Here is a 13,343-nt window from a genome sequence, read left to right on the forward strand (position 1 = left end):
CCCCCCTTGCAAGGCAGCTCCTAAACGAAGCTACCTTGTTAAGAATGTGCTCTATTTCGAAGTGTGTGGGCCGATCTTGACGAGCACTGGAAGAGCTTGCACTCCTGCACACACTATACTGGTATGTGAGCTCAAAGGGCTTCAGCCGGCTCCCCCTCCCCCGTCGTGTGAGACAGCTTCCCAGGCACACACACAGCCCCACCCCAGTACTTCATAGGTCTTTAAAATACCATTAGCTTGTTAATAAGGCTTCGTTGTTTTTCCCCCCTTCGTAGAGCCCCTGTATCTCCACTCTGCCTACAGCTGGAATAATTAATCCCCTGCCCCCGAAATTGTTTCTCAGCTCCCCCCGAAATGTGCCTCTAGTTGCGCTCCTGAAGGAGACCAACTAGGCCCACCTTGAAGGTACTGTAAAGGAGGGGCAGCGCGATCTCCACTGCTGTCCTGCAACCTCCTAAGGCTGCATTACAATACTGCAGCCGAGCCCCAGAGTCCCTGAGAAACATTGCCAATCTCATCTCCAAGGTACCGGGAGTGTTATGGGCCCAGAGGGTGATTGTGGTACATTAATTACAGCTGAAGCATTCATTAAAGCTGAAGCGCTTGATTCTATGAGATGCAATACAAGCAGTCTTCACTGTATTGTGCAGCACCTTATGCAGCCGATTGCACGTTCTCTGCTCTGTTCACCTGGATTGGGATTGGAACTGAGCGGTCCCACTGTTTTTGCACTATGCTCCTCACAGAGCTGGAGAAATTAACGAGTTCACAATCTCTTTGAGGCCAAGATGAAACAAACCCAAATTCCATGGCCAAAGCAATCCTCGTGGTGAACTGCTAAATTCCCATATTACCAATAATTGAAGCGCTGGTGCCTCTGTGCCCTGCGTGTGGGTACTCAATGGCCATATAACTAATAGGAGCACCATTGAGCTGCTTACTCTGTGTTTATGTTGAAATCGTGTGATCTAATAGTGATAAGGGGATTTCGGTGTTCTCATTATAATCAAGCTAATGCATTTTTCATGCCTTGATGTATGATGCAGGTTCTTTTTTGATACCATAATGTCAGGATAACGAGTATCATGTCAGTAATTGAATGATGTGCACAGTATTTCTAATCAATGTCGTTTTGGACTATGATATTGTACAATATATATATATATATATATATATATATATATATATATATATATATACACACACACACACACAATATGGCACATATTTTTATATAATGCAGATTTGTAGATTCGATTAGTACAGCGGGTGCTGTAGGCACCAGGTCCCAGTGGTATAAAGGGCCAGCTAAACCCCTTGTTTGTTTTACTATTCTTACTGTTAGATTATTATTACAGTAGGGTCCAGTGGCCACTTGCTTTGGCAGAGTTTCTTTGGGCCTCTGAATAATGATCTAAGGGTAGGAAAATTGTAGGAGAGATGACACCTTTCTGGGGGCATCAGAGAGAGGACAGTGACTAGGATGGGACAAAATGAGAGTTCATGTTTTTAACGAAAGGCAGAGGATACATCCCACTTGGCAAAGCCGTACTGATCACTGGTGAAATAAGGGCAGCAGCACCGGGGTCCACTAGTCTAAGGGGCCCACTGTGTTACAGTTATGTCTTTTTAAAATAAAAAAGGGCATGTGGGCTAATTTTCCTTGGTAGCTTTAGGACCACAGGCACCTTTGCTGCAAAAATGGGGGCAACACATGGGAGCTCATGTTTTTCTGGGGGAGGAAATGTGGCCTTATTATGAGAGATGCTGAATTTGGAACTAGGTTCAAGTTCCAGCTTTTGCTCATCATCCTGTGATTCTTGGTGAATCACTTAATTTTTCTAAGTCTTACAAAATCTCAGCTTGGGAATGTAATTAGAGTATATTTCTTGCTGCTCAGGGCCATGGTTATCATTACTATAGCAGGTGCAGTTGCATTGATCTCAGGAGTGTGGTAGGCTCACAGAAACCAAATTATGGGGAGCAGAGCTTTTCTTGGTTAAATCATGTTTTGCTTAATGAATTTGCTATTCTGTAAGTCTTACATTTATTGTGGAATGTATGGCATAGAAAACATCTCCCAGAAATGATCCCATAAGCCCCGCCCCCTGTGCTTAACCCTGCCCCGCCGCCAATCCTTGTCATAAAGGTTTGGAGGGTGGCCCTTTATTTGGGGTGGCTTAGAGCAAAAAGTTTGAAGACCTCTGCTCTATGTCTTCACTGCTTCAAAATCCCTATGCCTGCTCAGACCAGGCGTAAGGAATGATGCAGGGCTTTTTGTGTGAGACTCACCTATCTGTTGTGGCACGTTGCTGGAGTTTCGTCACTTTCAGTATTTCTGACGCATCTGTTAATCCTTGTGCCATGGAGCACTGTATTGTAAATACAACGCATCCATGGTGGCGCAAGGACATTTTGCTGCTTGCAAAAAGAAACTGACGCACCTATGCAGGTGCGTCAGTTCCTTGTAAATCTGCCCCTAAATTTGGTTGATGCAGTGGGGAATAGTGACTTGTGGATTTTTAGTGCTATGATGTCACAGCCTGTGACAAAAAGCACGTTGAAAGTGTAAGTCATTATTTTATTATTGTATTAAACACAGGTAGACTGCTACAAACTGTACAAATAGTTTTAGGATATAATGGAGCTTCCAAAGTGTAGATTTTAGTAATACCAGAACAAAAGTAATGGATTTTTTTGTTGTTGCATAATTGTCCCTTTAACACCCCCTCAGAGGAACTAAGTAATTAAAAGCATGCACTTCACAGCCAAGTTGTTAAGTCTTCTTACTACCACAAAACAAATCTTTGCCTTCACAAAGCAATTAAAGCCAGAATCGCTCCCAAGCACCATTTACATTTGCAGATTATCTCAAACACACACATTTTTTATTTCATTCAAGTGAGCAGGCACCCTGGCACGAAGGATTGTTTCAGGCCGTGCCCAGCCTCTTCGTTTCACAGCACAGGAGACAATTAACTTCGGCTGCAGCATTTTAACAACTGCGTCCCGGTTTTCAAAAGGAAGAGCACGTTTTAAATTCTAGACAGAAGGGAGGCCTGGAAATGCGCGACCACCTTCCCAGGACTGTACGGACCCCTGGGTCGCTCCCCACAGATTGAAGACCTCTGGCTTAGAGTAACCTGTAAGTTGAGGAGGTTACAGCTTTGCCATTCTCCATGTGATCCTGGGATTGATCCTGCAAGCAAGGATTTTATCCAGTTTTTGTTGAGCTTTCACCTCAGGTGGGAGGGGGAGTGATCCAGCCATGTTACTCCTCGGCTGCTCCTGGAAACCTGTGAGGTAAGGCTCCCCAGAGGTGCTACTTTTTCTATTTAGATCTCCCAAGACCTACCCTCTAGAAAGTTGATATAGCGGGCTTACACTTGTAAAGCTCCTGGGAACTTGTAAAAGTAAGAATCTCCAGCGGTACATGTCTTCTAGTCTAGAGCTGTATAGAACCCTTTAATCTAGCTGGCCTACTCATCTAGAGCCCCTGAGAATCTGCAAGGCAAAATGCTCCATCTCTTCTAGTCTAGAGCTGCATAGAACCACGTAATCTACCTGGCCTACTCATCTAGAGCTCCTGAGATCTGCAAGGTAAGATGCTCCAGTGGTACATCTCTTCTAGTCTAGAGCTGCATAGAACCCCTTAAACTAGCTGGCCTACTCATCTAGAGTGCCTGAGAACCTGTAAGGTAAGATGCTCCAGTTGGGGTACTCCCCTAGGACCATGGGAACCAGAGAAGTAAGGTTCTCTAGTGGTGAGACTCCTCTAGAGTATTATAGGACTCTTGCAGTAGAGTGATCGTCCAGCAGTGGATCCGTCTCTGGAGTTTGTGGGACTGGCAGTTCATAGAGATGCCTCCTGCTGTGAGTTAAAAGATTATTCAAGCTGTACTGCTCCCTTAATTGTTGTCCAGTAGTACCTTGGCTTCTGTGAACTGCAATTTCTGAAAATAGTGTAATTGTGCTAGGAATAATGAAAATGTTTGGCCTTCTTGAGAATTAAACCTCTACATGTTTTACATGCGTTCTTTCTCCTCCTTCTCAGTTGTTCTAGGCCACATAGCTTTTTGGACTCCCAAAGTCTTAAAAATACCAGTGTGCGCATTCTGGCTCCATCTCCCTCCTTGTTCCTCATGACAAGCAGTAGTGTGCTTATATGTTGCACTTCTGAATTGTTTTAATTATTGCACCGTGGGAGTTTTACACTGTTATATTCCAGCAGGACAAACTTGCCATAATTTATTGGGGCAAAATGCCAGAACAAATGCAAATTTCTACACAATTCAGTGTGTTAAAAACCAGTTGTGCATGTATCCCTCATTCTTGTTCTGAAAACTAGAAATAGAAGATAGTTATCATATTTGATTAATCCCCTCCTGAGAAAATTGTATTTACCATTGGTGGCAAATATCCCACCATGTTATGAAAAACTTGTAATGAGGGCTGTTGTCTGTTCTCCCAAGGTTTTGTGCTGTTTCTGGCCTGCCTGAAATTAACTCCCCTCTCCACCACCCCTCATCTACCTTTTCTTCCCCTGCACTGTCCACTCGAACAAGTTGTACCCTCTCAACATTTCTCCCTCCCTCTACAAAACTGTGTATTTTTCATGCTTTGCCTAACATCCCTTCAACCTTTTTCTTCTTCCATATTTCTCCATCTAAAAATGTGCTTCTTCTTTTTCCCATGGTACTCTTTCATGCTATTCCTCTTTATCCCCTCCTACTTCTTTCTTCTCTTTTTCTGCCTCCTCTTCCAACATGCAGCAATTCTCCCTGGTCTTCTTACCCTTCATCCTGCACATTGTAATGCTCTCTGTATTCTTTTGTTTCCTCTTCCTACAGATTGTAGCTATATCCCAGTTCTCCAGCACATTTACTGTGACACTCTCTCCTCTCCTGTACACTGTCCGTGCACACTGTGTCCCTTATGAACTTTGCACCCTCTTCCTTTATGTTGTGGCACCCTCCCTTTTCTCCTGTACCTTCAGTCTGCTGACTGAGACCTTCCACCCTCTTCTCCTGTATCTTCTGCTGAACTAGAACCTCTTGTTGTTCACCTATGCCTGCTTCCTGAAGGCTGAAAATCTTCCTGCTGCGTGTGAGACTCTCCGTCTTTCCCTGCAGGATCTTCTGCAAGTTGAGGCACCCTCTCTGGGTTTCTGCACCTTTTCCCTGCTGTTTGACATTCTCCTGATTCTCCTGCACCTTCTATCTGAACCCTCTGACTGCTAGTTTAGGCTGTCTCTTGGTTCCTGCACTCACACCCTGCAGATTGGAACTCTCCCCTATTCTCCTGCACCTTCTCTGTTGGTCATGACTCTCTCACTGCTAGCTATGACCCTCTTACTGGGTTGTTGAACCGCTCCTTCTACAAGTTGTGACTCTCCTTGGTCTTCTGTAAATTCTCCCCTGAAGGGTGTGGCCCACTCTTTTTACTTATATACCCTCTCAATGCTAAGTGTTGCCCTCGCTCAAATCCTGCACAATTTCCCTTTTGATTGTGACCTGCTCCCTGTTCTGCTGTACCTTCTCCCTGAGCGTTGTGACCATCTCCCTATTCATTTGTGCCCTCCCACTTCTAGTGGTGATCTTCTCCCTCTTTAGAATTTGACCATTTCTCTTGTCTATTCCCCACAGGATGAAGCATTCGCACTGTGGACAGAGCAGTGGGCTAAGCTCTACGAGGAGGAGTCTCCATCCCGCATGATCATCCAGTACATTCACGACAACTATTACTTGGTCAATCTGGTGGACAACGAGTTCCCTCTTGAGAACTGCCTCTGGCAAGTGATCGATGACATGTTTGAGGAGCTGAATTCTCCTTCCGAGTAGCGTGGATCAGCACCGCCTCACAGAGGCCGCTACCTCACCACCTGGATGGAGGCAGATAAGCAAGGGCGAGCACAGCTTCTCTGCATCAGGCAATGACTTGAGTGCCTTCTCCAAACCCTGCCCAGGAGGGCATGGATAGGCGGTCGTAGGTCGCTGCCCAGGAGTACATACAGGACGGTGTGCATGGTTGCCTAGGATGACATCCTGGGGTGGACATATCTGTGTGGATAGCTGTGGGCAGAGCTTGGATGCACTGAGCGCTCTGCTGAACACTATTGACCACCCCAGACTGAGGGGCATACTGGCTACCTCTTTCACGTCCAAAATGTCCAGGTGGAGGTCAGGGCCCTTCGTTGCAGCTAAACTGGCCCTATGGGCATCTGTATAAGGGAAGCCTTTTTTTAAACAGAAGAAAGGGTAGGATAGCACTTGGGGCCTGGGAGAGTGTTTTTGAACACTGGACCGAGCAGTACCAGCAATTCTTGCAGCACTTCACATTTCCCATCATAAGGAGAGATGCTCGGACTGGAGCACACATCAAAGATTTCTTGGTATACAACCGCTGTGTACCCCCAAGAGTAATTTTTACCTATAAGCTGTTATTTTTATTTTATTTTAAATGGGAGAGAAAAGATTAAATTAACTGACACAGAAGTATAAATCTAGATGTTTGCTTTTCATCAAACCCAGCAGCTCTCCCTATCACCCTTCTGTCTTCAGTAAGGATCTAGCACTTAATTAGTGATGTTCATTACACCTTGTTCTACAGCCTTGGAAGGCACCCATTGGACTCTAGCATGCAGACATGCTCCCACCAAACACTACAAATGAAGCTCAGCTGTTCATTCGTTCATTCATTTCCCTTCTAGCTGAAAATTGATTCTCAACTCAAGCCCAGCTCAACACAGGACACCCGTTTAGGCAGTGGGTGATTGGCGGTAACAGGTGCTGTGGAGAAACACATCAATGACAGTGGGTTTGGCTGGGGCATTGGGCTTTTAGGAAGATACCCTAGTGTGATTTGTATTCATGAGACACGAACCTCACACATTTTCTTTATCAGTTCCTTTACCTGCATCTGGCAACGCAGGCATGGTTTTGGCATTTAATCTTCATGTAGGAGGAGGGTGGGAGCACCCTCCTTCATGTCCCAGCACTCAATGTGCCCCAATGCATCACAGTAAATGTAGTGCATGATAACACTTACTTCCGTAGTAGTCTATAATTTTTCACCCTTGTTGGTGCAGCCTTTGCTGTGTACCTTTAGACAAGTGTTTCTTGATTAATTCCTTCATCACTAGAGAGCAACAAGTCGCTTAGGGGGGTGATGGAAATGCTACCCAATGTCTTCTCAGGTGTCTGTACCATCACTGGACACAGATGCATCAACAGAAGCTTGTGTCCGCTCAGTAGCTCAAGGGAGCCTTTTCAAACAGGAGGAGGGTGTATGTATGTGTGTGTATATACTATATATATATATATATGTATATGTGTATATGTGTGTGTGTGTGTATATATATATATATATTTTATTATATTCCACCTAAGAATCAGCTTTAGCCCGAGCCGCTTGTTACAGCGGGAAACACAGCAGGGTCGTCACCCCTATTATATCCACACAATCCAGTGACAACTTTCTCTTGGTTTGAAAAAATGTTGTCACTGGATTGTGTGGATATATATATATATATATATATATTCATTCTCTCTCTCCCTCTCTCTCTTCTCCTTTCTCTTCTCTATCTCTCCTCTAACCCCCCCTCCCCCCGCCCCCCTTCCTTAATCCGGTATGGACACAGCATTATCTCCGATAACTATGACAGCCACTCCGTCTTAGCCTTAGCCTGACGCATTTCGTTTTCACTTCTTCAGAGGCTGGCGGAAGTTGGTTCGTGCTGGACACATTCTCCCAATTTAAATATATTGCCCGCCCTAAATTGCCTGCTCGAATGAGACAGGGCATTCTGGGTGATGTAGTGCCAAAATCAATATCACTCTGATGGGTTGCACAATTACTGTCCAAAATTCAAACTGCTCTATATGAGCCTTGGCGAGGCCACAGTGTCCTAAATCCTTCACTGTTTCCCCACAGTAAGTGATTTCCCAACCTCATGGGCCCCTCCAGGGGTGGTAAAGTCTCTGTAGCAGGGTGGCTACATACACATACCAGCTCCAGGTTACCCATCCAGATGAGACGCACTCGGGAAACCGTGATTTTCGCATCACGCTTTAATTAGGTATGGACACAGCCTTCTCTCCGATAAATATGACCGCCACGAGGTTGGGAAATCACCGAGCCTTACTGTGGGGAAACTGAAAGATTTAGAACACCGTGGCCTCACCGAGGCTCATCCATGTTTCTCTTTAATAGGTGGTTGTATTGTCATTGGTTCCAAATGCCATGCTTTATAAATATGTTACTTTCTGTTTCAAGTTTAAGGTGGATGAAGAAAGAGACATGAGGTGAAATCAACACTAGGCTTTCTTTCAGGAAAACCCAGCTTTCGCCCCCTGCACTTATTTTTATTTATTTATTATTTGTTTTAAAAAATTGACAAAATAGCGGTGACTCGCGTGTAAAAGGGCAACCCTGCATCTATTGTACAAGAGCACAAATAAAAAGATGCACATGGCCTCTTATATGGCCCATTTACGACTTTAGATTATGCATATAGTACTATTTCCTGCAGAGCACTTCAAGCTCTGGAGAGGTTAAAATAGGGACATAAAACATTTGGGGCTCTGGTACTGACAACGGAAAAATAATTAAAACCTTTAAATCTGGGGACGTGTTGGGTTTTGCTTTGCACACGTTGCAGAACGAGGGTAACTATGTTGAGAGAAACATGAGAATAAATTCAAGGGAAAGGAAAAAATAAATGTTTGATTTGGTCAAGTTAGCAGCAGTGAAATTCTCTAAAATATGTCTTTAGGCTTTAGTTGAGATGACGAATCCTCTTAAGATGCTGATCTGCAGGATTCACCCAAGATCTCTGCAAAGGGTGTGTTAACCAATTAAATTGGCTACCTTAGCAGTTTCAAGGACAAACATTATAGTGTTTGGCAGGTTTGCTCTAATAGGATTCACACATATCATACAAATGCTCTTTAGGTCGATGTGTAGACTTGTCTCTGGGTGGGCTGGGGTGTAATCCCAAGAGCTTTGGGAGGCTGGAAACCCTCTTCTAGCTATTCCAATATCTTCTGCTGTCGTTTTCCTTTCGTTGCATTGGCTGTCATTAAGAGCTAGTGTACCAATCAACATTTGGATCATGACTCATGAGTACACTAGGAACATGAGGGTGAGCACTGGAGCCACCAAACCTCATGCCATGTACACACTCGGCACATCTGGGCGGGCTGGTGTACCCAGTTACATTCCGACAGTGAGGCCTGTACACATCGGGCACATAGAGATGAGAACTCTCATGCCATGATGTGTGATCATCATACTTGTACATGATCAGGGCCTAGCAACTCAATAGTACCGGTTCACATGTCTGCTGCCTGTGGCCATACCACTCCGAATGCGCCAGATTTCATTCAGCTTCACGTGTCTGCTTATCTCACTCCAGGCCTGCCACCTTACCCAGTGCCATCCCATGTCACACAGCAACCTTCTGCAGAGCTGGGCTGCGTATAACACCGGAGGTGTGTCTGTACGATTTTGATCTTGCTGGGATAGGGTAGATGTTCCTCGTTAGGCAATGCAGGGGGCCCAAAAGCCCAATTTTCCAGTGGCTCGTCCCTGCTCCATGCAGGTCCTTTTAGGGTTGACGAGTCTGTCAAAGCACGGGATCTGTGTCTTAACTAAACGTTTAGAAACCTGGGTCTTCAGCACACGTCGTCCAGGTGTGGTGCAACATCTTCTGTCAAACCTAGTGCAACACAGAAATGTGAGAAAGTGAAAGCAGGCAATTGACAATCCCACCAAAGACCAATAGGAAAGATACAGTAGTTTGTCAGCACTGGATAAATCAACCAATGTGGCCCAAGTGGCAATAACCAATATAGATATCTATGAAAAAGAACACAAAACATTTTGAAAAAGTACTAGGAGTAACCCCAACATTATGCTTTTATTTAGGTTAAATGTGTGCATTAACAATCTCCACAAAGCACTGGCTGTGATCACTGTAAGGAGACGTACATACAGCGATATTCAGAGGAACCAAAATAATGAACAAAAGGAGCCCAGCATGCAAGAAAGTACAGAGAAACCATGCGGCATTAGAGAAAAACCCACAACCCGCGACTGGAGGGGACGGAGAGACAAGCAAAGGGGGCCCAGAGCCCAAAATAAAGTAAAATCAGGAAAAAAACTTCAATATGTATGCATAAGCTTAAGCTTGCCTGTTGTCAGTAACTGAACTGTACTTATTTTGCCTTCTCCCGTGTTATTATCGCGTGGACATAGAAAACACTCAAGAGCCTCAATAGGGTGCGGTCATGGTAAGTCACAGCTTGCAGCTCCATGGTCGCTCATTGGGAGTGACACTCAAGATTTGTGTGTAGCATCTGGGAGTGTGAAGACCCACTGTTCCCTTTATGATCACTAGCTGCTTGACCGGGAACCACAATTCGGCATCCAGGCCTGCTGCTACCATGGCCTTTTTAGCACTCTGCATTTCTTGTATCCTCAAATGTGTTATGACTAAGGTCCAAGAAAATCAGCACCCTGTACCCTACCCATGTAGAGAGGTCCTTCAGCTTCATCGCTGCCCTAGTCACCAATTCAGGCTGGTGTGAGTTTGCCAATTCAACCAGATTTTGTTTCATGCATGGGCCCCTGTAGCCAACCTCATCACCGAAACTGGGATTAGGGGGCTGTTCCCCTGACCTAGGAATTAAACAAACCTCTGATGTAAGGTCCTACACACCAGCCTCGGTCGGGCAGCCCATGCAGCAGTCCCAAGATGCTCCACTTTAGACTCGGTAGCTACAACAGTCATGAGTTTTTTTACATCTCCGTGGTTCATGATGCCCTAGTTTGTTAATTTCTTAGTAATGTGGCCACTGAAGTTCTCAGCACCACTTCCATACTGGGCATTTTTCCATCAACTATCTGTTAGTCCGCCATCATTGACGTGGTTATCAGCTGCCCTTTGGAGAGTGACACCTGCCTCCAGAGCTGTTTTATAGGCCCACTTGAGGCCGTAGCTCTTGTGAAGAAATAAATCATGCTTTTCACTCTGGATGTTTGGTTAACGTTCCTTTGGGAGCAGTGCACAAATCCTAAAAAAAAGGAAGTGGGTGGGATAACCAAGTTAGGCAGTATGTAAGTGACATCATGGTGTGTGACATCACGACACATGACAACGCATGTGGAATCACAGGAAGTAGCATCACAACCCATGACCTCAAAGGAAGTGACATCACAGTAAGTGAGATCCGATCTTAAGACCACACACATATGTTTGGCAGGTCTATCATGAGTACATTTGAGCGCATTACAATATTTAACAAATTCGATTTATCGTCGGGTTTGTGCCAAAAAGTGACGCTACCCCCAATCAAAATCTGGGCCTCAACTCATTATTATTTCTTTTTAAACCTTGCAACAAAGAAATTGGCAACAAGGAGAAACGTGGCAGTAAATCTGTTCTGCCTAATAGATTGCTAAGTCTGCATTTTAAAATATTTTATGTGACTAAAGCAGCTGCTGTAGAGATCTTTGTGTGCCAACTAAATCTCAGGGAATAATAATGGTAAGATAACTCTGAAGGGTAAAGTATTTGCTACACGGATCAGCGTTGTTTGCTAGTCCCAGTTTTGACTCAAAGTACCTTAGAGGGTTAGAATGTCTCCTGCAAAGCACATTATGTAAAACGCAGATGACAGATTTTTATTATACGCAAATAGTTCATAAATTGTAACCCTTCTAATGTAGCACAGTAAGTTATGAAAGACATGTGGCTCCTACAACTCGTAACTCTCACTGTCTTATGTAACACATCCTTCACATTGATTTACACAATATGATTTATTGTCAATGTATAATGAGTGCGTGTGATGTCTATTAATCAGTTTTTGTAGAGCACAACACTGTCACCTCTCGAGGTATCTGAGCGCTTTGGGTCTACGTCGTAAAGCCAGATCTTTAAGTTTGCCAGAGAGGGAGCAGTCCGGAGGTGGTGGGACAGGTCATTGCAGGTCTTGAAACGCAATGTAGGAGAAGGAATGCCCCCCACTGCAGCTGCAATGGATGCGGGAGGTGCGCAAGGGCTAGCGAGAACGAGCTTAGGTGTCTTGCAGGTTGATGGAAGTTGAGTGGATGGGTGCTGTTGGTTGGTCCTTGATCGTGTAGGCCTTTGTAGGGGTGCATGAGGATCTTGAATTGGCATCTCTTCTGGATTGTGAGCCAGTGGAGGCTTCTGAGTGGTGAGTGATTTGCGAGGTTCAGGATGAGTTTGGCTGCAGCGTTCTGAATGATCTGAAGCATAGAGTGCATTGCCGTAGTCGCGGCAGCTGGTGATGAGGGCCTGAGTGACGGTCTTTCTGGCGTTGACTGGGACCCATCTAAAGATTCTGCGGAGCGTGTGGACGGTGTGGAAGCAGGAGAAGGCTTTGACTTTCCATTTCATGGTCCGTTTGCTTTCGAGGATGATGCCTAGGTAGCGTGTGTGTTCTGTTGGCAAAGGTGTGGGTCTGAGTTCTGCTGCCCACCAGCTGTGGATATGGATGTGTTCTTCCCAAAGATCAGTACTTTTGTTTTGTCTGTGTGGAGTTCGAGGCGGCTGGTTTTCATCCAATTGACTACATTGGTCATGGCATCTCAGAAGTATGTTCTTGTGGTGGCAGGGTCTTCAGTGAGCGAGAGGATGAGTGAAGCATCATCTGCATAGGAAATTATGTTGAGGCTGTGGGATCTGATGTCTGCTAGGTGGTCATGTAGGTGTTGAACAACATAGGGATGAGGGCAGTGCTTAATTTGTAAAATATGAAGCCCAGGTGCTTAAATGTTTATCGGAGGCCACACCCATTTCTCTGGCTCCACCCACACCCTCAACTGGCACCCAAGCCATAAACCGTGAAAATGTCACATGTCCTCAGGCCAGAACGCATGGAAATGTTACACATAGTGGTATCGGATCCCACCTGCACCAGTCAGCCAAAGACAGGGCCAGAAAGGCTGGCTCATGAGTCAGGGTCACAGAGGCAGCGCCAGTGGGGCAGTCTCAGTGAGAGTGGGTGCAGCAAGCTGCTGTGCTCACTGGTTGCAGCATAACTGATGGCACATCGGTGGCAGTAATATATTATGCGACTGGGATCCTCCTCGGATGACCAAACACTTGCCTATGTATACAATATCAGACTCCACGTGACCTATACACAGCCAATAGCGGTAATCCACGGCAACACTCTATTGAAGTCTGCATCCGTGCATTGCGAAAGGAGCAGGCATTGATCACTCACACCAATAAGCCATATGATATGAGGCAATCTTGTTTGTAATATAGCTTACCAAATAAGGCATCACGTTTATTATCAAGAGAAGCACCC

The 13,343-nt window shown here is 45.1% G+C and overlaps 1 protein-coding gene and 1 long non-coding RNA gene across 5 annotated transcripts in view; one reads left to right on the forward strand and one right to left on the reverse strand.

The window, feature by feature from the left end:
- Window positions 1-6,501, forward strand: part of MTHFR (methylenetetrahydrofolate reductase) — an 80,907-nt gene extending 74,406 nt beyond the window's left edge. For all 4 annotated transcript variants that reach the window (XM_086921296.1, XM_086921295.1, XM_086921294.1 and 1 more), the window contains exon 12: window positions 5,646-6,501. In XM_086921296.1, coding sequence (XP_086777422.1) covers window positions 5,646-5,840 — 195 coding nt within the window. In that variant the 3' untranslated portion in view covers window positions 5,841-6,501. The remainder of the gene's footprint in view (window positions 1-5,645) is intronic.
- A 1,803-nt stretch (window positions 6,502-8,304) lies between these two features.
- LOC147710620 (uncharacterized) overlaps window positions 8,305-13,343 on the reverse strand; it is a 56,995-nt gene continuing 51,956 nt past the window's right edge. Inside the window, exon 3 of the long non-coding RNA XR_015295868.1 lies at window positions 8,305-9,718. This is a non-coding gene — a long non-coding RNA (uncharacterized LOC147710620). The remainder of the gene's footprint in view (window positions 9,719-13,343) is intronic.

This window comes from Lissotriton vulgaris, chromosome 5 (assembly GCF_964263255.1).
Source record: "Lissotriton vulgaris chromosome 5, aLisVul1.2, whole genome shotgun sequence".
Classification (NCBI taxonomy): Eukaryota; Metazoa; Chordata; class Amphibia; order Caudata; family Salamandridae; genus Lissotriton; species Lissotriton vulgaris.